This window comes from Hippopotamus amphibius, chromosome 8, assembly GCF_030028045.1.
Source record: "Hippopotamus amphibius kiboko isolate mHipAmp2 chromosome 8, mHipAmp2.hap2, whole genome shotgun sequence".
NCBI lineage: Eukaryota > Metazoa > Chordata > Mammalia > Artiodactyla > Hippopotamidae > Hippopotamus > Hippopotamus amphibius.
The window spans coordinates 69,361,431-69,388,529 of record NC_080193.1 but is presented as its reverse complement, the minus strand read 5'-3'; the positions used below and the strand labels follow the sequence as shown (position 1 = coordinate 69,388,529).

General features: G+C 36.4%; 2 protein-coding genes across 10 annotated transcripts in view; one reads left to right on the top strand and one right to left on the bottom strand.

The window, feature by feature from the left end:
* ARL6IP6 (ADP ribosylation factor like GTPase 6 interacting protein 6) overlaps positions 1–5,112 on the bottom strand; it is a 29,576-nt gene extending 24,464 nt beyond the window's left edge. For both annotated transcript variants that reach the window (XM_057746227.1, XM_057746226.1), the window contains exons 1-2: positions 4,699–5,112; positions 3,162–3,215 (exon numbers count right to left, since the gene is read on the bottom strand). In XM_057746227.1, coding sequence (XP_057602210.1) covers positions 3,162–3,215; positions 4,699–5,098 — 454 coding nt within the window. In that variant the 5' untranslated portion in view covers positions 5,099–5,112. The remainder of the gene's footprint in view (positions 1–3,161; positions 3,216–4,698) is intronic.
* A 980-nt stretch (positions 5,113–6,092) lies between these two features.
* The window catches only part of PRPF40A (pre-mRNA processing factor 40 homolog A), a 55,541-nt gene continuing 34,534 nt past the window's right edge, over positions 6,093–27,099 (top strand). For 4 of the 8 annotated variants that reach the window (XM_057746225.1, XM_057746224.1, XM_057746223.1 and 1 more), the window contains exons 1-5: positions 6,093–6,387; positions 7,663–7,794; positions 20,183–20,263; positions 21,406–21,436; positions 23,054–23,070. In XM_057746225.1, coding sequence (XP_057602208.1) covers positions 6,112–6,387; positions 7,663–7,794; positions 20,183–20,263; positions 21,406–21,436; positions 23,054–23,070 — 537 coding nt within the window. In that variant the 5' untranslated portion in view covers positions 6,093–6,111. Of the gene's footprint in view, positions 6,514–7,662; positions 7,795–20,182; positions 20,264–21,405; positions 21,437–23,053; positions 23,071–27,099 lie in introns of all 8 variants that reach the window. The other 4 variants (XM_057746221.1, XM_057746220.1, XM_057746219.1 and 1 more) reach the window with 1 other exon arrangement.

Sequence of the window (27,099 nt, the reverse complement as noted above, 5' to 3'; positions counted from 1 at the left end):
ATAGACTGCAGGCTCCATTACAAGGTTTGCACATTCCCTAAAAAGCTCAAGTTCATAGTTTCAATCATCTTTAAGTGCAAGGAAGAAACTGAGAGAATTGTTCACAACTTGTGCCTTTCCAAGAGAATGGGTCTTTTCCCAACACACTCTTCCTCTTGGAAATTTTTACCATATTTCTAAAATTCTGTATCATGAAATTATGATCGTACAGTTTCTCTTATCACTCTGCAGAAGAAAAGAAATAAATTATCAACTCTTTAAAAGGGCTGGCTTCATCTTTGCCTGAACTCTGTATATGGCAGTCATCTCTTCCTGTAAATGTGCAGAAGCCTGGAAACATCTCAAGCATAAAAAAGGCAGTAAATGGGCAGCTAAAAAATGAGAACAGCCCTTGACACTGCAAGATGCTAGGAATTTGCTCCTAGCCACAAAAGGGACTTAAAGGTAACTATTAACTAGTAGATGTCAAGAAATGACAGGCACCAAAGATCAAGTTTAAAAGCTTTTTAGACACTGAAGGAGCTCCATAAAGTCTGATTACAATTTCTGTATGACACTATATATGTTTATAAAAGTACTAACCCTACGTTTAATTTGATAAGTCTTAGATTAACTACTTTATGCTAAAGGCAATTCCTTCTATTTTTCTTATGTACTTATTTCAGATTTGCTGCAAACAAAAGGTCATCTTATCATACTTTATATTAAGACTAGGAAAAAATGCAAAAATTGGAAATAGGACTGTGTGAAATGTGATAAAATTTGGGAAAATGTGAGATACAAAAACCAATCTGCAAAAATGAAACAACTCTCAATGTAGTTTATAATTACTGCAATCAATCTGGCTGGAAAACAACTTCAAGGAGGAATGACTGGAATGTGATTTTAACTACATAATCTTAAGGTTTATTTTATTAATTTCCCTGAAAAACAGCTTACAGTAGTGAATGCTTTGCAACACAATTATAAAAGGAAAGCCCTAAGAACTCTGCAGTATGCCTCCAATGCCACCCAGGGAAGATCTGGGGAGATCAAGTTCCAAAACCAGCTGATAGTATTAATCACACCTCCCTGGCTGGACTACCTCAATAGTAAAGATGAACACTGCTGATAGCCTAATCCTTTTAGCCATTAGGATCAATTAACTCCCCAAAGGCACTGATAAAATGCTCATCATGAACCCTTTTTAAAAACTACAAACAGGGCTTCCCATGAATATTTCTTTCAGAGAAATATGTATGACAAGAGAAGAGCAGTGTCTCAGCTCCTCTGGAAATTAAATTTCTTAACAGGCATTTAAGCTTATATATTGTTTCCTATTAGCCTATTAGTCCTTAGTCAACTCTCAAGAACTTTTAACTACTTTTGAATACATTTTTAAAAACTGCGATTCTGGCCCTGTAAAAGTATTTCTCAAACTGTGGTGTATCAGAACAAGTCGTAAAAAAAATGAAGATTCTTAGGTCCCACCTGGGCTGAAACAAAATCTAGAGATGATTTTTAAAAGAAAGTCTGGTGGTTCTTACACATACCAAAATGAGAATCACTGCTATAATCCGCTCTTACTGAGCTATGCCAACCATGGACTAGGATTAAACTGCAATAAAAAAATTTGTAGTATGCAAAATTTTTATCAATCTGCCTAGAAAGAAAACTGTTTCATGGAGAGTAGTTACTGGGCTCACATTATTTGTTTCTAAAAAACAACCTACTTTCAAATAAGAATTGAGGCAATGTGCATTACAAATTAAACATTAGTCACTGAAATATAAAGAATAACATATATAGACAATAATTATGACAAAAAAGGTGTAATAAACAAATCAATATTATATTTAGCTGTGAGATTCCTAGTAAACAAGACAAAATAAATACAACGAAATATAACAGTGAAAAAAAGTCAGTATCATCTAATAAAAGGCTGAAACCCGATTTTTCAGTACATAATGGATGACTTCAATAACAATGTTTATTAAAGATTCTGGATTCACACAAAAACTTTTATATCAATTGTAAAAAGGTAAGGATGCAATTTTATAGGCATTTCCTCAGGTATAAGTTGGTAATCTTGCCAACTATTAAATAAGTTAGAATTCATGTCTAGTTCTTAAGATTCTGTTTCTACTACGTCAAGAGTTGACAGATCAATAAATGCTATGAAAAGCCTTATAATCTTGGTTGGTTTTTAGAGATGAAACAGTTGAACAACACACACTGACAAAATAACTAAAAAGTACACGTATTCTCATGCAAGAAGTTGAGACAAGCATAGATAAGTTTTCATGGGACATCCAGCAAACTAATTTCTTTGTAATTTGATGATAAAGGTTTCCCCTTTTGCAAATCAGGTGGACTATACTTTGTATCACCATGAGGACATTAGCCTTGAAGGGAAGTTTAAATAGTTTAGCTAAGATTGGAGAAGGGAGTAACATGCAGGATAGGATCTCAACCATTTCCCACTCCCACCCCACTCCCAATTCAGAGAGATCGGCCAAATAAATTACAGCAAATAGAAGTAAAATATGCCAGACAAAGTTCTGAAGTCTTCATAATCACTTTGGCAGAGAGAAAAAAAGATAAATTACAACTGAATTTTTCACTACAAACCTGTAAACTGTAGCAGTCTACAGACATTCTATAGGAACTCAGGCTCTTTCCTAGTCATGATTAACCTGTGTAAGTATGTGCAATGCTTTTCATGTTTTTTAAAAAAACCAAGTTGCTCATAAGGAGATCTGAACTTAAACTTTTCCTGAGGTCTGCTTAAGATATTATCTTTGTTAAGTCTGTGAGGAAATTTTGTTTGTTTGTTTTTAATTCTTGGGAAGAAGTGTAGAGAGACTTTTCCAAAAGGTAACTAAAAAATGTTAAGTATTCTCTGAGTCTCTGTTACATACAGTTGTGTTCAAAATGTATTCCTAGTGTGTCTGGTATATATATATATATATATACACACACACACAGAGAGCTACCCTCATGCATATGTATAAAAAGAGAATCTAACAAAAGTTACCACACATATGGAAATAAAAGAGTAAAACAAAACTGCACAGGGAATATATTAAATATTTATCCAAAATTTTGTACAGTTTAAGCAAAATCTAAAAAAACAAAAGTGGGAGCTCAAAAATCAAACCAAGTGACAATAAAGTCCATACCTAACAGTCCAGTGTGTATATCATCTTCATTCTTCAAATTTTCAGCATGTAACTCTGTAAATACAAAAAAGGCTTAGTTAAAAAAACTGATTCTATAGTTTGAACAGTAGCTCAAAGGCCAGAAAGACATTGTGGTGTTTTGGAAAGGGCTCTGGAACCTGAAACAACTGGGTTCAAATTCTGATTCCATTTACCAGCTAAGTGATCTTCAGTAAGCAAATATGATGTCTTTATGAGTTAACTGCCATGTATATAAAATGGAAATTTTTATTCCCTAGACATTTTATGTAATGCAAATCAGTAGGTTTTGAGTTCAGCTCCTCTCTCCATTCTCCAAAATAAGCACAGCTCAATGTCTTCTGCAGTGGACTTTCACTTATCAGGTTTTGTGACTTTATGAACAAAGGCAATCTCTCAGAGCAAGAGAAAGAAACTACCTACAAGACAAAACTCTGAGTTGCTTTGAAAAAATGGGGGAGGGAAGTGATAGAGGAATGAAACACTGGCACCCAAATATTTAACATTGACAGTTTACACCCAATACCATTGTATGAAGAGGTAAAACTTTCACATTAACTTGCCAGTCTTCCACATGAAAATCAAGCATAGTAAGGTGTTAGATGCCACCTACAGTCCACTAGGGGCTTGGAAGCAATGAGGAAAAATAAAAAGGAAAACTTGCTAAAGGAAAACTAATACTCAAGTGACAACTTATTGGGTGCTTTTCAAACAACAAACTAAGGTAGTTTTCCTTGTTTTAATTTTTCTTTTTTCAATTACTTAGCCAAAGTCACACACCAGTGAGAACTGAGATTTAAACTCAAGTCATTCTTTCCACTGCCACAGAAACAAATCCAATCACATAATACCTCTGTATAAGCTTTGGAAAACCTTTCAAGGCACATCTCCTTCTATTCCAACCTGGCCAATATTTCAACTACAGACACCAGAAAATAAAACCATTAACCACAGAAAGAACAGACTATCTCGCTCCTTCAACAGAACTTCACTGCTACATTGGGTTGTAAACCTAATACCAGTCCCAAAAGGGACTATTTTACTTATACAAGTAGAAATTTGGGTTGTGGGATGGAAATCCTTTTCCTTCAGAAATTCAATGTGTACAGAGGAATGGGTGAATTGTACATCTTTAACCATTTGTGGATTAAAGTCTTTGAACGTGTACAGCCTATTTTAATTACACTTTTCGCCGTCTTCCTTTTAATGACAGTTTTGCATTTTGCTTGATTTTGCCAAGATTTTACCCCGTGTTCACTGACTTTAACATATTATTTCTTCAAGACCACCCACTTATCAACACCCTTTCTTAAAATGGGTCTCCTGATCACGGACCAAGGTCCTCTACCTTTAAGAAAAGAGAAGACAAGAAGACCAAAGAAAGGTGTGGGTTAAAGACAAATCGGCTACCAGCTTGCCGGCCTTTGATGGAGCGAGGGCGATGAAGCCGAGTGCCGTGTCCAGGCTCAACTGAAGTAAACTCCGGACAGACTTTCAAGGCACGGGCTTCATTCCATACCTTTTACAATCAGGTAGGTGATGGCAAGAAGGAAGGCGAGGAGGATGGCAAACAGCAGCGAACAGAGAATTGAGAGGACCTGGAGCGGCCAACGCCGAGCCTGGGTTCGGCCGCCCGCATCCGCCGAGAAAATGCCATTGCGCTTATCGGGCAGGACGGGAGACGCGTCCCCATCTGGCCGAAGTAGTGAGTCCCTTCCAGGTTCCGACGACGCCCCGGCCGAGAACTCAGCCCGCAGGTCACGCGCCACTCGGTCGCATCCCTCCTCCTCGTCGACTTCACCCTCACCCCAGCTGTCTCCCTGAGTGAAAGCGGAAAAAGCCGGTCGAGCAAGCGGGACAGGGGTACCAAGACGGCGGCGCAGAGGTGCCGAGCGCCTCCCGCTCTCCACGAACGACATGGCGGGAAAGACAGCCAGGCCCGCGGAGGTCAAGCGTCGCCCACCTGCCACGCCCCGCAGTTGCAGCAGCCAATCAACGGCCGGGCTCCCCACGGCCTCCACCACCTGGCCCCGGCGCGCAGGGGTGCACAAGGGTGCGCGGTTGGGCGGGGAAGGTGCCGTGGGGCCCGAGGAGAGACTGGGCGCCCTCGGGCCGGAGCACGACCCCCAGTCAGTACGAGGGAAGGCAAGCAGCGAAGCACGTGGGAAGAGGCGAGCCGAGGCCCAAGGCAGCCGAGTCTCCTTTCCCTGCAGTGCTTAGTCCCGGCCAGAGACCTCCACCACCGCCGCGTCACCTCCAAGCAAGCGCGCGCCCCGGCAGCCCCAAAGCCGCACCTTCCCGACGCCCGGTCCTAGCGCCCGCCCATGGCCCTCTAATACATACTCCCGAACCTATTTGCTTTCTCCCTTCTTCCCCTCTACGCCTGAGCTCTCCCCCGGCTTCCCTCATTAACGGCAGCTCAGCGGCCCGCACCCTCGCCTCCCTTAACTGCCTTTTCTTCCTTCCCTGTCGCATTGTTCTCCCAGCCTCTATCACAACTTCCCTCCTCGCTGCTCCGCACGCCTCCTCCCCCCCGTCCCCACCCCCACGGCGCGCGCTCGCCAGCTGGTGCGTACCGAGCTCGAACCCGCTCTTCACGAGCCCTCCTCTCGCCTTCCCCCCCCACCCCCGCCTCCCCTTCCCCGCCTCCCCCTCGAGCCCCGCGCGCGCGCGCATCCGGCCACCGCTAACGCTAGAAGCTGCTTACCCCACCCCCACTCCACCCTACCCCACCCCTGGCCGCCTCAGGTTTGCGGGGCGTACGTAACTCGGGCAGGGGTGAAGGTGGCAGGCCCCCACTGCCCCACCCCCTACGGGGTGAGGCTGTCTAAGCTGGGACACTGTTGTCTTCCCTTCCCCGGGGGAAGTTGGTGGAGTTTTTCCGGCACAGGACTCGGCGCAGAAACTTCCTCCGTCCCCCTCCCCCCGCTCCATGCAGGCGACGCCGAGTGAGGCTGAGGCTGGGGGCGAATCGCCGAAGAACTGCGTGTCGGTAGCGCAATCTGATTGGACAGCGGGGAAGCCTGTCAGCTTATTGGCCCCGCTGATCCCGCCCCGCAGCGCAGGGCAGCCTTTAACCTTTAGCCCCGGTGGGCGCCAGCCACTCAGATCGCTTCTTGTTGGTATGTGTAGCGGCAGTGGCCGCCGGCGGAGCAGTCTGAGTCCGACGATGAGGCCGGGGACCGGAGCTGAGCGTGGAGGCCTCATGGTGAGTGAAATGGAGAGCCATCCTCCCTCGCGGGGTCCCGGGGACGGGGAGCGGAGATTGTCCGGCTCAAGCCTCTGCTCCAGCTCTTGGGTCTCTGCTGACGGCTTCCTGAGGAGACGGCCCTCGGTAAGGGATCGGTGGGGCAAGGGGAAAGCGGCACAATGAAAAGCGGAGTCAGAGAGACAGGAAGCTTTCTCCAAAAGGAGAAGAAGATGAGAGTGGACGAAGGAAGAGCTCGAGATGGTGGGATACGTTCCGAGAGAGAGAAATGGAGGGCGGGGATGCACAAAGGAAAGGAAGTGGGACCCTGGAAGTTCCCAGTAGGTTTGGCCTAGGCAGATGCGCGGTGGAGGTGCTGGGCCCTGGGCGGGGTGAGCGTTTTGGAGAGGTAGGCCCGATTAAGCAGGGATAGAGAGGCGGAGTTTTGATTCGGTAGACTTTAAAAGAAGCTGCCAGAATCTCTTCACTAGTAGTAGTGGTGTCCGTAGCGGGGGTACAGCTGGGAGAATTGGCAGCAGATAATTGCCTGGTTTTAAGATCTGGAACAATGGGCACACAGGTAAAGAAAGTGGTGGTCTTAAGCGCATTAAGATGGTTGAGTTAGTTTACATTCAGTGTCCGTGAGTGACAGACCTCATTCTGGGGGAAATTTTTTTTTTTTTTTTTTTGGCAGAAGTAATTTTAGCTGTGTTCAAAATTCTATTGGGAAATAATGTGTTTGTTAGGAGTGACGTGTTCCCGGGTACCCATGTTGTTTGTCTTGTATAAGACCAGCCTTCATCTGAGTTAATTGGGTAAATTCAACGTTTTATAGCTTAAAATCAACGTAGAGATGAATTTAAGAATAAGGTTATAAAATAAAGGTAGTTGGCTATCTTATATCTGTGTAAAGTAGAACGAAGTTGCGGTTTGAACCATGACAGTTAAGTTGGCTTTCATATACATTTCCTCCCAGTTTAGCAAGCCAATTTGTAACTGATTAAATCAGCATGCTAAAAAAAAACCCAACAAAAAACCAAAACCAATAACAACAACAAAAACCTGTGAATTAGTGATGATTTTAATTTTTTCCATTTTATTCTGAAATTTGGTCAAGTGTAAGCTCATAAATACTGGTGTAGTGCATTTTATTTAAAACAAGAAAGTATAAACTAATTCAGTAATTGAATCACACATTAGCCAAATATGTCATGCACATAACTGATTAGTAGAAATCAGATTTTTGAGACGCATTTATTGGTACTTGTTAATTTTTAAATTGTGTCTCTTTTTCAGATGGGGCACCCTGGCATGCATTATGCCCCAATGGGAATGCATCCTATGGGTCAGAGAGCGAATATGCCTCCTGTACCTCATGGAATGATGCCGCAAATGATGCCCCCAATGGGAGGGCCACCAATGGGACAAGTAAGGATGTTTTGTTTTGTGTTTGTTTACTTTTGCCTGTGGTATTCTTATGTCAAAGAATTTCAAAATCTGGGTCAATACTTGCAACTGTTTAAGTTTCAGTTTATGCCAGAATAATGTTTTTAAGTGAAATGTGTAATAATCATGACACTAACCAAATTTTGACTGTAATGAAAAGTCTTCTGTATAAGAGGTTTACTTTCTGCAGCAACAGAACTAAGTTGTTTTTATTTTGTTTTTTTAATTTAAAAGTAACAATGTTCATCTAGGGTTTTTAGTTTAATAACTTCCCCCCAAGTATGTCAATTAAAGTAAATATGCTATGTCAGTGTAGTTTATGTCTGTGGACCTTGTTCATGCATAGAATCTGAAAACAACAATTGTTTAGGCCTTTGGCTTAGAATGAATTTTATTCCTGAAAAAGCTTTCTGGTGTGTGTGTGTGTGCGTGTGCGTGTGTGTGTGCGCGCGTGCGCACGCGCACATGCTGTGTGGTGGAGGTGGGAAGGTTCTGCTCTGATTTGGTTCTTCATAGGACCGTGCCAAATAGGTAGTTTATTTTCCACTTATACTATTTTTTTTTCTTAAATGCTTATTGCTTCTACACTCCTGCCTTTGAGCTGTCCCTTCCATCTCCAGCATAAGTTGTAAATAGATATTTTGTGGGAGTGATTTGGACCAAAAGGTTTTAATGCTGACTCAGCGAATTCGATAGAACTGAATTCCTAGAAAAGCATCTAAGAAAGGTAACAGGTTCAATTACCATAAATAATTTTATGCCCCCTGTTAGGTTCCATAATACACATATCCTTTGGTGGCTGGGTTCTTTCCATTTAGTATCTCGATAAATCATCAAATATTTAGGCTAACAGTATTTTGGAAAGCCCATCAATTAGGTGTGATTTTTCTGCCAATAGGGGGCATCATTTGCTTTGATAATCATTTAAGCCTTGATGGTTTGAGTTATTGGTGAAATTGTGGTGGATAAAGGAGCTCGCTCTGTGTATCTTTTTTTTTTTAACTTGAAGGGCTTACTGTCAAGTGGTTTTCTTTTTTATTTAGAGTGTAGCCCTTAATTTTGTATAAAAATCCCTATTCAAAGGCACCAGGCCCAAAAGATTCTGCCTGTAGGAGTTCTTTAGGTAAAAGAACTATTTATTCTGCTACTCTAGGATAACACAGGTTTTAAAACTCCCTATATGATGGAGGAACAGCTCTGATTCCTCTTCTGTTTCTTTCCATCTCTAAGCAGCAAGGAGCTCTTCTTGTTTTCTTAGTAGAGCTGCTCTAGCTAGATATTGAGCTTTAAGAAATATTTATTCTTTAAATGCTCTGGTTCTTATTTAAAATTAGTTTCTTTCCACAGAAAGATAAAATAAAACAATTTGCTACTGCCAGATGCTTCTCTCTTTTCTGGGGCCTTCTGTTTCCATTGGGCCAATCAAGGTAAGTTTTGCAAGGGATTGACCTGCTTACCCTTGCTGTATTGGTGCTGTTGCACTACCAAAACCAAGATACCAGCTAGTCATTTCAAGTAAAATGCAGATTTTATTTTATTTTTTAAGTGTTCGTGTATCTCACTGACATAAGCTGGTCACAGTGTGTTTTATGGCCCTTTCTCTTTAGCTCTATAGTGACCATCTTCCTAGTAAGGTTATTTGCTACTTGGTACACATCCATTCAGATACTCTGAATTTTACCTTGTGGTTTTCTTCTATTTTTTTCCTAGACCAGAATATGCCATGTGCCTTTAAGCGTACCTAACTATTTAGGTGTTTAGAAGTTTGTCTCTCTCTGTTGGCTCCTGTTAGGATAAAGATTGAATAACTTAAGAGTCCAGCTCTGTGGAGCTCAAGAGAATCCGCATTTTTTTTCCTTTAAATTAGATTATTCCTTTTTTTCCTCTTGATATCTAACAAACACAGGGCCAAGTCTTCGTAAAAACGAAGTCTTCTAGCTTTGATAATAGAGTGAGAGGGCATGGATAATATAAACAATCCTGTATCCATAAATCCAATTTAAAGCCCTGTAAACAATTACCTTAAAATAAAAGTTGATTGTTGGCAAACTTGATTCTTTTATCTGCATCATGTCTTCTATCTACCCGCCCTCAGAAGTATAACTAAGCAGTAAGTGGTCAGAATATAATGAGAAGAAACAGGGTGCCCGTATAGCTCACTGCAGTGACACAAAGTTGGTAGGGTTTTGCTATCCAGTTTTAAAAAATTAATTCACAAATTCTTTAGACTTTGCAACTGAAGGTTATGGAACCTTTGTATATTGCATAGTTCACATTAAGATCTCATTCTGGGACCTGCTGAGGACTAAAATTGGTGGCAGTCTTACTTGCTAAATGATTGTGGTCTTTGGAATGTTGCTGAACATGACATGAAATTTTAAAACTTGTTTGTAAAAGAATATGCATACTGGACATAATAGTCTACAGAAGCCGGAATTTGTACCTTTTGAAATGCAGCAAATGATTTAGGTTAAAGGAGTAGTGTGTTTTCTTTTGTTTTAATTCAGGAGATAACTTAAAATGCCCTTTTTAGAATTCAGGCTGAATTTATTATTAGTAGTAAATATTTGGAAATTATGAAATAGGGCTTAATAATACTCTTAAGTTTATCCTGTAAGTTAAACTTGCTTCTTATTGTACATTAACTTCAGATGATAAAGTTTTGCTTCTACTTTTACAGACTTATAGGATCTTACAGTTGGAAGGGACCTTACAAGTTGTATAAATGTTAATAAAATAATTTTCCTGCTTAGTGGCAGTACTCAAATTTTCAATAGAGATTTGTATTAAGATATAATTATGTATGAAGCTGTCTTCTTTCTCCATGTGTAATGTAAACGATGTTTTGCTTTAAAATATTTTCATATCTTACTCTTGTCTTTTCCACAACATAAACCATCCTTATCACAGGTGATTTTGCCTTCACTTAAGCCCAAGAGAGTCTTCTTACCTGGCTTTTTTTCTTTCTTTAATTCTTAACTTTCCTCTTCTTTTAATGAGAAGAGTAGAGTAAAAGAATTAAGGTCCCTTTCAGCTCTAACAACCTATGATTCAGTTTAGGTCATTTGATAAGGATAGGTGATATGCATAAGATTTTATGGGTTGATTATGCAAGTAAAAATAGGAATTGCTTTTAGTAATGCCTCCCTAATTCTAATTATTCGGTATTGTTTTCTTCTTGCCTTTGTTCAATAAACTGATAAATGAATAATTCCTCTTTACAAATAAGTTGGATTTTCTTGTTCTCATATTGAGTAAGGCAGGTTTTTATAGATCTTATTTCTTTTCATGCTGCTGTCTGAGCTTAAGTCATTGCACTGTCATGCCCAGGATACTCTTTACAACTTTTGAGCTGATTTTCCTGCTTCAAGCTTGTCCTCCCAAAAAATTCTTCTTAGATTTCAATGAGTTATCTCCTTGCCCTAGAACTTACAGGGTTTTCTGTGTCCACAGCGTAATGTCTACGTTCCACAACTTAAACTTTCAGTGATCTCCCATAGTATAATTCAAAGCATGATTCTGAGCTACATGCCTTCACATTCCCTAATATGAAGTTGGGATGGTCTTTTCATAGTATTTTGAGTGATTATATTAGTTCATGACCAAGCTTGTGCTGTTTTTCTTGCTCTTCTGCCCCCAGCTCACTACCACCATGAACTTTCCTTTATTTACCTAAATTCTGCCATTTTAGGACCTGCCTTCTTCATGAGGTCCTCAGCAATAAATTTGCCCAGCATATACCTCTCCTTCAGATTATTAAAATAAAATCCTATGTAATCTGCCCATAACTCTTACTATTTCACTTATTTTAGCACTTGTTTTGTTTTATTGTGGTTTATTTGCTTTTGTCTTTCCAAAGAGTAATAGATTGTAAGCTCTTAGAGGGCAGGGACTATGTTCTGAACTTTTAAGAAGTCTGTAGGTGCTGAGCACAGTTCTTGGCACATCATAGGTGCTCAGTAAATTACTTGTTGAATGAATGAAACAAATGCAGATACTCTTTCCTGCAGTATAAGCCAGGAAAGTTAGCTAGTGTTATGTTGTGACTGTTTACATTAGTTACTTATGACTTTACATTGTTATCACTTATTCTTGTTTTTAGTGTCTCCATCTACTATTGATTTTTCATTTGACAAAAATGGAAGATAAGTAGGATGAAATAAGTTAATTTTTGTTTGGCGAATAAAACTAAAGAACTTCTGTTTGCTTTAAATTACAGGCAAATGTATTTCTGTCTGTATGACTTCATTGGAGATAATCTCTTTAAGTTTTACCACAGTTTTTGCATACCCTAGGGAGAAATGATTATTTGGAATATAGGTCTCCCAGAGAAATCCAATATATTGGTATCTTAGATTTATCTGACAAATTTGATAAGTTGATTTGTTGTTGTTGCTTTTGAGTTATCTCTGCTCTTGGGTTTTTACAGGATCCTTGCTATTGAATTGGGCATTAGCCAGTGACAGAGACTTTTAGGTTCTCTGCTCATAGATTGTTGAACTAGGTAATTTTCTTCGTGCATTTCTATCACCTAGCTGAGTACATTTTAAAAAGTAGATTGACCCATACCTAATATGTTGGTATATCTTTTGGGCTGTCTATATGGTTAGATTTTGATAGGTTTTAGTTTCGTTATCTTTAGATAGCAATTCATTTAGATATGAACTCATGTATTCAGAAACTTCAGCTAGAGTAGTATTTCTAAGTATGCAGGCATTACTTGGAGAGATGTAAGAAGACCATGTCACTTTGGAAGAATAAATTGTACCCCTCCACCTCTTTGAGATTCACAGAGTGCAGTATTTTCTAAAGATGCTAAGAGGTCAGAAGCTTTTAAAAACTTTTTACTTAGGATTTTTTGGTTTTATTTGGCCATCTTCCCCTTCCTCACTTCTACGGTCTCCCTTATCCCCCTGTTAACTGTTTATTTTGTTTTGTCTAGCACATTACATAGAATTAACATCGCCTGTAATTAACATTTTGTGAGAAAAGCTGAATGGGATCACTTACCCATTTAGTCTGCTCTTTAGGATAAAGAGCAATATGGAAATAAGTTAGTATTCACACACATAAATATAGCAGCTTGTAGAGTTGTAGGATGCAGCAAATGTATTCATTATTAGTGGGATCAAAAGGGAAAGAAAGAAAAAAGGACTTCCCTGGCTGGCCAGTGGTTAGGGCACCACTCAGGGGACTCCGGTTTGATCTCTGGTGGGAGAACTAAGATCCCACATGCTTTGTGGCCTGGTCAAAAAATAATGATAAGGAAAGAGAACAGATCTCAACAGGTTAACCTGTTGATTTTTAATTGGGTTTGTTAGAAATGTTTATGACATGACTTCTAATCATTAAGTATCAGTAGACAGTACAGATTTGGCATCTATATATATCCATAGCTATCTACTAGAGTTTTTGTTTTTTTACCTAGAGAAATAATTGGCCTAAGTTGTGAAGGTTTGTAAGTAGGAATGCGTAGATATACACTGTCTCATGTAAAGCTGTTGTTAGTCTTTCATTCCTACTTCCTATTTCCATACCTTTATATTTCCATTGTTGGTTGTTAGTTTGACCAATAGCCGTTGCTCATTTTACTCAATAGACATCTAAGCGTCTTCTTGACTGTGTATTAGTACAAAGAACTGTATATATACCCCACACTCAAGAAACATAGGTATTACTCAGATGCCCGGCCGAACTATGTTTTAAACTATGTTTTAAACTATGTTTTAACATCTTTTAACTGCTGATTTGACTGTCACAATACTAGTAGACATTTGGGTATTTAGTGGAGATGAATCTTTTATATTTGTTTTCTTTTTCTCCCTAGTCAAGTAATCATGTTTCTTCCACTTATTAAAAAAAGTTAATTGTAGTTAGTGGTTACTAAAGATGTAGTATTTTGCATGACAGGCTTGAAAAAAAATCTGCTTCTATCTGCTTCTTTCTTACTTGATACACTACACTCAAAGTGGAAATCTGAATCGTCTCCAAATCTGTGTGTTGCTGTTCGCCATGTCTCTTAAAGGACTAAACATGCCAGCAAGTGAGAACTGAGTTGAAATATAGTTTGCTTTATCTTAGGCTTTCTTTCTTTCTTTTTTTTTTTTTTTAAACAAAATTTTCATCTCATTTATCTTAGACTTTTTTTTTAAGCAATTTTCATAATCTTACTGATAAGCTCCTGATCTGTTTGGGCTAAGGCTTTTTAGATCACCTTTTGACTAATGAATGAGCATTAAATTTCTTTGTGAAAACATGTGCTTGATATACTTTCTTTGATCATCGGATATCAGGAAAGTTGTTAATTCTCTGAAAGGTGATTTTTTTTTTAGTAGTTTTTTTTTTTTATAAATTTATTTATTTATTTAATTTATTTATTGGCTGCATTGGGTCTTCGTTGCTGCACACGGGCTTTCTCTAGTTGCTGCGAGTGGGGGCTACTCTTCATTGTGGTGCGTGGGCTTCTCATTGTAGTGGCTTCTCTTGTTGTGGAGCGCGGGCCCTAGGTGCATGAGCTTCAGTAGTTGCGGCACATGGGCTCAGTAGTTGTGGCTCACGGGCTCTAGAGCACAGGCTCAATAGTTGTGGCACACAGGCTTAGTTGCTCCGTGGCATGTGGAATCTTCCCAGACCAGGGCTCGAACCCGTTTCCCCTGCACTGGCAGGCGGATTCTTTACCACTGTGCCACCTAGGAAGTCCTTTAGTAGTTTTAAGATGATTACATAGTTACGATCATAAATTTGTTGAATACAATAGAAAATTACCCTCTCTTTCCTTATACAGAAGTAGAGACTAGTCATAAGTTGTCTACTACAAGTTTTTGAGTTTCTGAAATGTCTATGTAACTGTCTTCTGCACTGGTAATACGTACATAAATTAAACATGCTCTTTGTCCTAAAGGTGCCCACAATTGAGAAGAAACTAAAAATTAAGTTTCATATGGATAAATATTTAACAATTTAGCTAGATTTAATACTGAATATAGTTTAAAGGAATTGGGGGAGAAGATAGTAATAGTCTTATGTCTCTCTCTTGTGTTCTGTATACTTGTGTCCTAGAGGGCTTACATCCAAAAGGAGGCTTAGGTGACTTTTTAGAGTAAATTTTATAAACTCTTTAATTCTGTATGACTTGAGACACCACAATTTGTGTGTGTGTCCCCAGTATGTTTAGAGCTTTTTAAAAATCATGTGATGCAGTTCACTTTTATTCAGCTTCTTTTCTTAGTTTTTGTGTCACATATCAACACCCAGTGGTTTTCTCTCTGTATTTTCTGTACCCTCACTTAAGAAGTTTGGGGTTTAGCAAGAGACAGTGGACTAAATAATTTAAACTATTTACTTGCCTTTTTTTTTTACATAGTTTTGTTTTTTAAGGTTTCAGGGAATAGACCTGTGATACCTAATCTGTGTTAGAATTATAATTTTTAATCATCATGTTTGTTTGTAACTGATTCATATACCCTATTGAATTTGATCTTCCTGACTGAAAAGTGGATTGGCTAGATGGATGTCCAATTTATAGGTAGGAATAGTAAGGCCAGGAGAGTTGAGTGAATTGTAAAGCTACATTGAAGGACCAGCACTAAATGTGATCCTTAATCTGGGACTGACTTCTCATTACCTGTGTTGATTCCTACTGAAGGTGATGGTTTTACGGTATTTACTAGATGCCTTTAAAGAACCAAAGTGCCAAAGCTAGGGAATAAATGAGAGAAGGGGCAACATGAGAGATACTTTTGTTACATGAGTTGAAGGAGAGCAGTGGTAATAAAACAGCTTTCATTTATTGAGCACTAAGTGTCTCTGTGTATTCATGTATTAATCCATTTAATCCCTACAGCTATCCTATCAGATGAGTACTATTTTTCGCCGTGTTGCAGATGAGGAAATTGAGGGTTAAGTAAAGTCGCCCAAGATCGCACAACTGATGAGTGGCCAACTGGCAGTCTGACACCAGAGTATAATTTAGTAGCTGTACTAGGCTGCTTCCCTGTGTAGCAGTATGAGCTTATGCCATTACGTCATACCTCCTTAGAATTTGAAGGAATCGTGTATACTTCAGTGAATTCTGAAGTCTCCAGGTTGAGGGAATTTAGCAAACAATAATTTTGAATACTGGCAGTTCTTATTAAATGGTAAGGTTCTACTCCATGTAGGAGCAGTTTGTGCAAATATTGTTTATTTTTATGTTTATCTGAATGTTTCTTACATAAGAAAATGACAGATGTCTGGAGTTTATATGTAATTGTAGATGAAGAGGAAGTAACGTTAAATGATTGTCCTAGAATGCAGCCACTTACTCTGGGTTGTTAAGGACATGCTTTGAACAGGTATTATTTCCAATTGTATTAATATTTAGTTACATTCAAAGATGTAGTTTTCGCATTTATTGAAAACAATTTTTTGCATTCATTCATGCATTTGTTTATAAGGTAAGTTAATAGTGTAGAGAATAGTTGTTTTTAAATACTGTACTTAATACCCTCTGTAGAGTGTACTTGTGAAATTGACTTTAGCACATTTAAAAGGAACCAGGTATAAAGGCAAGAGTGAAACTTTTTAGGTAATCAGTTTGCAGCTACAGGTTGGCAGCAAGAATGATTTTTAAAAATCAACCAAATTCAAGAGTTAATATTTAGACAAAAGTTAGGTCGTGTGATTTTTTTTTTTTTTTCCCAGCAGGAAAAACTTCAGGAAATAATTATGAAGAAAAGAACTTTTGAGGTGTCCACATGAAGATGTACACTTTCGTTTTCATATCCTAATAAAATTGGGCTAATTTACATTTTGTATAACTGATTTGCTGTAGCAGTGATAGGATTGCTTTTATTACTGTACCTTTTTTTATAATTAAAATATCTTGAGTGATCAGTGAATCATGCTTGTTTGTATGTAACATTAGAAATTTTTTAAGCTGGGATGCTAAGAATGAGCAGACTGTGGTGGTCCCTAGTTTTTAATCATTTTTTATTTTCTTCAAATGTGTGATTCTTAAAATTTTCAAGCTTCTTGATTTAACTTTTATCATTTAAAAAAGAAATAGAAATATATTACACAAATCATTGGCCACTTTGAATGAACTGTATCAAGCTGTATATCTGAGTTATTTTTTAAAGATACCGAAGTGTCTATTAAATTGAGATATTTGATATTTTAGGCAATTTAGTTTATATCTCATATGTATGTCTTTCACGCTTCCCATTCTTTCTCTGTCTCCTAACAACTAAAAATTCTTAATTATACCACTTAATATATTTGCCAAAGTAGCTTAAATGGGAATTTGTGAAGCTCTACAAGGTTGTTGGTAATTTTATAACGTGCTTCACATTAAGCTTAGTATGAACTACCACTTTGAAGCTTTAAGAATGATCTGGGTTATGGCATTTGTTGTGGCATTATTGTAGGAACTATGTTAAGAATTTTTCCCTGTAACCGTTTTGAACCAGCATTTTGTCTTCATTGAACTTAAGGTGTAATAATTGATGACACACTCCATTATATTACGTGCCCTAAGTGAGAAAAAAAACAGACTTAAATGAGAAGTCTACGAATAAAGCTAGGATACCAAAGAGCTATTCCCTCCATGTGAAGCGAGAAGTAAATCTGCTATGCTAAAAGGGACAGCAAAGTAACTTGAATGTCTCAACTTTATTTATTGGGCAAAGGGAGGGAAAAATCACTTCTGAGGATTTAAACCACAAACCACTTCTCTCATGAGCATGCAGCCTATATTCCCATTGTCAGTGTGGTGTTAAAATGAATAAATAACTTAGAAAATTTTATTGGTCTCAAATTGATGGTGCTGCCAAGTGACTGGCCAAAGTCAACACAAATCCTCTTGCATCCCCATGTTAGGTGTATCCTAGGATTAATGAAAAATGGAAATCATAACATTTCCACAAGATAGATTCTTCAGGCTTTGGGAAACAGGCTTTTCTGTGATCCTCAGGCCTCTGGAGGAGCTCTTAATTTTATCAGATTCTTGTAATAGCTTTTCATAAGAAACATAGTATTTTGTGTTATGTTTTTGTTCTTTGGTTTCATGTTAATAATGTCACAGTTTTTGCTTTAGAATTATCTACTTTTAGAATATTCGGTTGTACATAATTTAAGAATCTTGCCAATGTTTGTCAAGTTGAACAGGCTTGACTAGTTGCTACCCCTCAGAATTTTCAGAGATACAGAGGGAGAATTTAGCTTTTTATTCGACATTAAACCTCACTATATAACCAATACCGTGAGTTCTAGTCTAAAGGCAAATTTTTGAGATGTTTTAAATTTTGAAGTGTGGGAAGAACATCAGTTGAGAGAACTCTGTCAAATTCTGTTCTTTAATGATTTTCAAATATTGTTTGCTGTGTCATTGACCTGGTCTAGTAAACTTTTGTCATATGTAAGTTCTTTGTGCTTTGTTTTTAGATGGGCTTTGATCACTGCGTGTCTTATAAAGTGTAGAGTATTTCAGTTTGAAATTACAGTTATTTGTACAGTCATTTATACTATTGTGTGGAAATGCTCTGTTGCATGAAGATTTTACCCCACTTTTCAAATGTCTTTAATTCTTTTTTTAAGATTTAGCACAGAATTCTTTTAATTTACATGTTTAGTTTTAAAGACCTCATTCCAGAAAGTTTGAAAAGTAGAGTGAGAAATAAATAACCCATATTCCATCTCCCTAATGTAACTATTACCATTTTTGGTAAATTTTATTCCAAATTTTATTGTATGTACTTCTGTGTTTAAAAATGTTAATCATAGTGTACACACAATTTTGGTTATGACTTTTTCCTCTTAACATAGAGTCAGAAGCATTTTTCATGTTGCCACAAAGTCTTTTTAGCCATAGTTTCGATACTTAATGTGGAATTTTTTTTTCTTTTAATTGAAGTATAGTTGATTTACAGTATTGTGTTAGTTTCAGGTGTACAGCAAAGTGATTCAGTTATACATATATGTGTATCTATATCCTTTAGCTTTTGATTTTATATACAGACCATTTTAATAGCAGGCCATTTCTCTCTGTTGACCATCATGCTTCCCCCCGTAATTAGTTACTTCTTAAAAGAATTCAAACATACTTTGCTATTAGCCTAAAGCAGAATTAACTGTGAGAGTATATCTGTTGAGTGGAGAAGGGGAAAAAGCCTGGTTCTAATTCTGTTAATCTGAGTTGTAGAGGCTTGTCAGTGCTTTGCTTTCAAATTCTGTATTTTTTTAAACTACTATTTGACCTATATTTCAAGTTCTAGTGACACATTTTCTGTTAAGTTCTTGTTTAATGTTGTTTAATCAATTTATTGAAGGTTTTGTGAAATAAAAAGGATTTTTTGTTTTTTCCATCCATTAATACCATGCTACTTCATTTTAATGATAATTTAGCCTGGTTTTGCTTCATGAGTTGACTTTTACAAGTAATAAACCTCAGTGTTTGAGTGTTCTTCTACCTTTAGTAGGCTTTATTATGTTCCTTTTGACGGATATGCGTATTTCTTTTTTGTTCGTATTTCTCAGATTATTCATTTAATTTGAAACTGTTGAATAACTGGTTACCTTGTTCCAGTACCTGTGATTGTTTTATATAATTTTATCTCCCTTCATGTTTTCCTTACATTCATTCATATTAAAATTAAAATTAATGATATGAGATTATACTAATATATATATGAACATTGCATCAGAATCCTTTGGAAATTTATGTTAATCTTCATGATTTTTATTCATTCTTAGTAGCGAAGATTGAGTCATAGATTTGGATGATAGTCATTGGTAGATGAAATTAAGCCCCCAAACTAATATATTCTTTCCTCAGATATGCATGTGTGTATGTACTTTATTGTGTTTTTCTTTATAAGAGGGAGCATATATGATTTGAGTTACAAAAGTCTCTTCTTTATGTACTTGTTTAAAGTCACTGAATTATAAGCACCTGTGAGCTAGAAGTTTTAAAAAGACCAGATGACTGTGAAAATTATTTAATACAGATATTAAAAATGAAAGGTGAGAAACACTGGAAAATTTTTTTGCCTTGCTCCAAGGAAGGGAGAAAAACATGGGTGTTGAGTTAAAAGGAAATTAATATTCTTAAATTTTAGGTTACAAATAGCATATAATAGTATAACCTTTAAATGTATTTATTAAAATAATTATGATGATACATGAAAATAATGACATAAGTATTAAAGTGGATGATTAATAAAATACTTCATTCATTCAACAAGCACTTACTAAGCATACTGTTCTTGTAGTATAGTATTCACTGGGTTTTAATCTTAAGTTGTATGTATTAATTTTAATAACCAGATAGATTCTTAAAATCCTATTAGGTGCTTTGGTCTTATATAGTAATCTTTTTTTACTTTTGTTCTAGATGCCTGGAATGATGTCTTCAGTAATGCCTGGGATGATGATGTCTCATATGTCTCAGGCTTCCATGCAGCCTGCCTTACCGGTAATCTTGTGAAAGTAACTGTTTCTATGATGTTTTGATTTCTTTTGTGTGCGAAATAACATATGTATTTTGTAGACAATCTGTGTTAACTTTTTAAGTGCCTCCCGAGTACTATAAGATGGGAATTACATGGACTTTTATTTTTAGTTTCTTGAATCCAGGCATTTACATTTTTTCCTATATTTATATTATAATAGTTGTGCGTTCTTAGTTATTAAATTAAATACATTAAGCAAATCTAGAATTCTGAAAAGCATAATTTGTTAGCCAGAAGCATTTTATTGCTCTCATAGCATTTTGATCTTAAAGAGTAGACATTTGCTTTACTGAATGCTAATTAAAAATTGATATGATGTGATTTAATACTAGATCCTAAATTTAGAAATCAGGAGATTTCATTTGAAGTCCACATTTCATGAGACTTCAGCTGTGGCACATTACTTAGAAAATCTCTGAATAGTCTTATCACCCTTATTGGGTAATATAGCAGTATAGAAATCATTATGATATTCAGATTAGCATGACTTATTTGTTAGTTACTTATAATGAACAGTTGTGGCATACTCCACTGTGGTAGTACGTTTGCAGTGTCTTATCCAAAACCCCTAGGTCCAGATATATTTCAAACATTTTTTAATATTATAAAGTAATACAATGCATATAAGTATATAATAATTATGTAAAAATTTCCCATGGGGTCTTGGGCAGTGCCCTTTAATTTCTAACACAGTATTTCTAAAGCAGAACTTACAGATACTCACTCTGATGTGGAATAAATAGACTAAACAGTTCATGTCATTCAAGATAGGTTTTGCCACTATGATGAGTTTTGGTGCCACACTTAAAAAAAAACTTGGTTTTCAGAGTTTTTTGAATCTTAGAATTTTGGGTAAAGGGTTTTGGATCTTTATATAACTGATGATCATATAAATAGAATACTTAGTTGTTTTGTTTTATTATGTTTTTACAATTTATAGCAAGCTCAGGGAACTGAGATCGCTAAAACTTAACCAAGAATCTTTGAGTCAGTGGCTAGAGATTTAATACATAGAGGGGACTGATTGACTGTGCTTTCTGAGGATCGTATATACAATACAGTTTAAGCAAGGTGAGTGTTACTAATTTCATTTTTCTTCTTACAGCCAGGAGTAAATAATATGGATGTAGCAGCAGGTATGTATACCATTTATGGTGATATATATTAGAGTTAATTTGGACAGTAGCAACTGTGTAATTGTGAGGAATAAAACAGTATCTCTTGGGCACTATAATCAGCTCCCGATGTTTTTTTCCTCAAGCAATGGAAAATGGATAGCATTCATAATTAAATACATAAGAAATTATCATAATTTTAGATTAGGAGTTCTGGGATCAGATTTGGTCTTCAGATATACAGATATACTTTGGCCCACATGATATTTTTAAATTTTATAATTAGTTGCTAACATTTAAAGTCTGCAGGCTTACATAAAGATGGAATTTCTATCATTTTACACAAACATTGAATTTATCTTGAAGAGTTGGATGATCTGAACTTTTATTATTTACAGTGGTCTTTCTCAACACAGTAGGTACTCAAAGAATATTTGAATGGAAAACTGTCTCAGTCCATATTTGTACTCAGCAAACATTGTGGAATGGGGTAACAACTCCATACTTGAGATATTGAGCATGTACTCTCAGCCTTCTGGACTAGTTCAGTCATTTTTCTGGTACCTGCTTGGTCCTTGTAGTCACTACAGTTTGTAAACCCTATGATAAAATTTTTTTTTCAGCTGGTTACCAGTAAGTATTTATTGTAACTGTTGTGACTTTAACATACAATAATAATGCTTCAGTTATACATGAGAAGTAATGTTCCACGTAAATTCATATTCCAGATGGTGAATTTTATCCCATGATTATGCCAAAACATTTTTTCTTTTAAACATTATGGGTTGAAACATGTTTAACATGCACTGTGTGCTTTCCTGCAGGTTTATATGGGCCGTAATTGGTCATTTTAAGATGTTTCACAGATTTCATTATTTAAGCTGTAATGATGTTCTCATATATAAATACCTTAGAATAGTATTTTAGCCTATTTAGATATCTAGAGCTGGTTACTGTTACCCTAAATAATCCTGGAAAATTACCTTGAAGTTATGTTTAGTTATTTCTAAATGCTTTGGCTTTATTATTGCTGTCCCATACTAGCTTTTTTTGATTGCTCTCAGTATATATGTGCTTAGTTTTCTTTCCTTTTTACAGTCTCTTGTTTTCTTTTTCACATATAGTGTTAAGCTGCTAGTTTCTAAAGTTAAAGATTATTCATTCATGTGAACTCTGTGACTAATACGGATTTCCCCTTATGTCTTATGAGAGGCTTTAGTAGTAGTTTAGGACAGTACCATCTAATAGAACTTTCTGCAAGGGTGGAAATGTTCTGTAATCTGCAGTGTTGTATACAATAAACACAGCCATATGTAATTATTGAGTACTTGAAATGTGGGCAAAGCAGGAACTGAATTTTTAATTTTTATTTAATCTTAATTTAAATTTTAATTTATACAGGGATACGTGGTGGCTAAAAAGTGCCAACTTAATTCTGAAAGTGCTTTTGCAATATAGGTGTTTTGTGGGAAAGAGCAAGCACATAGGTGACATGGGACAGTCTTGGATATTTAGTGTGACGATGAGGAGGAAAAAGTAGTATGACTAAATATTTTAACACTGTTAAGGAGAGCATAATTTATCACGTTGTAATATTGTTCCAATTTTTTTTCTTTTTTCTTTTTCTCTTTTTTTTAGGTACAACATCCAGTGCAGTAAGTACCTTTGGAATATATTTATTTTATTATACTTCTTTAGCCTGCTACATTGGTCCTTATTCCTGTTTTGAAGATTATTTACCTTTTCCTTTCTTTTCTATGCCAAAGGTTGAAAATTTGTTTGATTTATTTTAAAGTCTAATTTTTGTGGGACTTAATGAGAGATATGGGAATCAGATATAAATCAGTTTTTACAAGGATTTAAATTCTCCCCATCGCAATTAGACCGGAAACAGAACTTGTAGGTGTACATTAATTGATAATTTTCAGTTAAGCATTACATTAGAAGGTACTCCTTTATGTAAAAAATTCATGTATCCTTGTTTAATACTGTAGACCTGATGTAGATTTTTCCTAATATGTAGTAGTTTAAAGTACTTTTTTGTTTGTATCTCCCTTAACACAGCATCAGAAAGACAAAAAGAATATTCATAATTGCTTGATTTTCCTTAGGAAAGGAGAAAATGACATTGCTGTACAGCATTTTTTTCCTAGGTACTTAATTTTAAGACAGTAGTGTTCTAGTTTTTTTTGCTAATGCTCTGTATGCTCTATTCTCATACATTTTTGTGGTGTTTAGGAAAATAATGTAAGCCCGAGGCCTCACTTAAAGATGGCTATTTTATGCTTATTGATAACAGCTCCATTCTTTAGCTGCCAAGGTTTGTTGTTTTTTGTTTTTTGTTTTAATTCCTTAAAGTTTAATGAAGAGTTTATGTATGTAATCTCATTTCATTAAAACAGTAGTCCTGAGAAGTAGCTGTGGTTCTCATATGGTTGAGAAAATGCTGAAAGCTGTGAATTAATTTCAAGTATGTTAATATTTTAAATGTGTGGTTAAAGGCTTTTAATTGTGAACTGTGTTTAAATATTTTAAGCTTTTTATCTTTTGCTTTAAAAGTTGAATGGTTATAAAACATCCATTTGGTAGTCTTCTTTTCTTGTTTTTGACTGATAGTAGCTTCATGTTTTTCCTGCTTATTTAAATAGTATGGGCTTACTGGGAGGAAAATGAAACAGACATAAGTTGAAAAGAAGAAAGTAAATTACCTTAAGTTTTTCTACCATGAAGGAACCATCATGATTAATATTTTGGTTGTGCCAGTTGTCTGTCAAACACTTTTTTTTTCTCACTTAATTGAAATATCTTTTTTGTCATATATTAAATTCTCACATATTCTGACATCTATTTCTGGGTTTTCTTTTCCACTCTGTTTCTAATTCAACATTATACCTTGTTCTTATTAGATTTAATATCTAATAAGACAGGTCTTTCATGGTTTCTCTTTTTATTATTTCCTTTGCTATTTTCAGATATTAGTATGTGAATTTCCCTGTCCCCCACCAAAAACAATTTGTAAATTTACACACAGAGACAAGCACAAAAGGCAAAAATTGTGTTTTTTATCTGGGATTATATTTAATTCTTTTCATTTTAAGAGAACTGACATTTTCATACTTTTTCAATTGAACTTTTCCCATCCCAAAATATTATGTATTTATTTGAAAATTTGTGTTGCTTTATTCTTTTTTTGATTTCAGGTTCACAACTTTGAGTTACTTGTACTTTCCAGATTATGGTCATTATTGGTGACCCACAGAGGCTCCTCTTATTTTTTCCCTTTGTTCTTCATCTTTACTCCTGTCCACCCTTCGCAGTAGGTGCTTGCTTGGATATATGTCCTAAGACCTGTATATATTGGGAAAAGCTTATGCAATATTTCTGTGTCACTTTTTTGTGTGTATTTTTTGTTTTTTTGAACCTCATCCTTATTAAGTATAATTGACTTACAACATTGTATTAGTTTCAGATTATAATGCAGTGGTTCAATATTTGTGTACATTACAAAATGATGACCAAAAATAAGTCTTGTTAACTCATCACCACACATAGTAACAAAATTTTTTTTAATATGTGTGAGGAAGACTTTCAAGAGTTACTCTTAGCAAAAAAAAAAAAAGATTTACTCTTAGCAACTTTCAAAGATGTATGAGGGTGAGTCAAAAATTATGTGCTCTCAGGTTATATTAAAACTTCTTTTGGCTGCACTGTCTTATCACCACTTTCTCTTCAAAGCTGCTATCTCCCCAGTCACTGCTATGCAGGTGTGAAAGTGTTATATCATTTCATTTGTAACTGTGGTGCAAGCAAAAATGGATGCCCCACGTGTGATTTGCATGAAAGAAGAGCAGTGTGCAGTGATTCGTTTTTTGTGGTCTGAGGGTGTGCACGTCCACACAATTTTGCCCACAATGGCGACACTTTGCAGAAACTTTGTTTTGAGGTGTTAAAGCATCTTCCCTATAGTCCTGATTTGGCTCTATCGGACTTTTCACCTGTTTAGTCCCCTGAAAGCAGCCCTGCGAGCACAAAGATTCACTTCTGATGAAGATAGGAAGACAGCGGTGCATTCGTGGCTCACAGCTCAGCCTAAGACATTTTTTAATGAGGGAATATGAAAGTTTGTTGACAGATGTTGACAAAGTGTATGAAAAGCAAGGAGATTATGTTGAAAAATGCCATATTTGTCGTTTCTAAAAGTTAATTAAAATAAATTCTACAGCCAGCGTGCAGATAATTTTTGACTCACCCTTGTAATACAGTATTATTAACTATAGTCACCATGCTCTGCATTTTATGCCCCATGACTTATTTTATAGCGAAAAGTTTGTACATTTTGACCCACTTCATCCATTTCTCCTTCCCCTCCAGGCCACCTTCCCCTATGGCAACCATCAGTTTGTTCTCTGTATGATCTTGGTTTTTTTATTTTGTTTTTTAGAATCTACATGTAAGATCATAAAATATTTGTCTCTTTCTCTAGCTTATTTCACTTACCATAGTGCCTTCAAGGTCCATCCATGTTGTTGCAAATGGCAAGATTTCATTCATTCTTTTTTTATAGCTGAATAATTTCTCTTTGTGTATATGTGTATTTTATACATATCTTCTTTATCAATTCATTCATCTTTGGACACTTAGGTTATTTCCATATGTTAGCTACTATAAATGATGCTTCAATGAACATTTTTAAGGAAGTTTTACTGTTTTCCATAGTGGCTGTACAATTTACATTCCCACCAGCAGTATAGAAGAGTTCCTATTTCTACACATCCTTGCCAACATTTGTTATTTCTTGGTTTTTTGATAATGGCCATCCTGACAGGTGTGAGGTGACATCTAATTATGGTTTTGATTTGCATCTCTCCGATGATTAGTGATGTTGAGTATCTTCTTATATACCTGATAGCCATTTGTATGTCTTTTTTGTCCATTCTTTAATGGATTATTTGTGATATTTTGCTGTTGATTTGAGTATCTTATATATTGTGGATATTAACCCCTTATCAGATACATGGTTTGCAAATATTTTTCTCCCATTCCAAAGGTTATTTTCTTTCTTTCTCTTTCTTTCTTTTTTTCTTTCTTTTCCTTCTTTCTTTCTTTTTCTTTCTTTCTTTCTTTCTTTCTTTCTTTCTTTCTTTCTTTCTTTCTTTCTTTCTTTCTTTCTTTCTTTCTTTTTCTCTTTCTTTCTTCTTTTTCTTTTTCTTTTTCTCTTTTTAAAATTTATTGATTGATTGATGACTGCCTTGGGTCTTTGTTGCTGCGCGTGAGCTTCCTCTAATTGCTGCTCGTGGGGGCTCTTCTGTTGTGGTGCGTGGGCTTCTCATTGCAGTGGCTTCTCTTGTTGTGGAGCAGGGCTCTAGGTGCGTGGGCTTCAGTAGTTATGGCTGTGGGCTCTAGAGCGCAGGCTCAGTATTTGTGGCACACGGGCTTAGTGGCTTCATGGCATGTGGGATCTTCCTGGACCAGGGATCGAACTTGTGTCCCCTGCATTGGCAGGCAGATTCTTAACCACTGAGCCACCAGGGAAGCCCCCAAAAGTTATTTTTTTGCTCTGTTTATTGTGCAGAAGCTTTTTAATTTGATGTAGTCCCACCCCCTTTCTATTCCTAAACATGAGGAACTAGTTCAAAATTTCTTTAACTTCCTTTTAGACTCTCTTACAATGAGTGGTGGTTTAA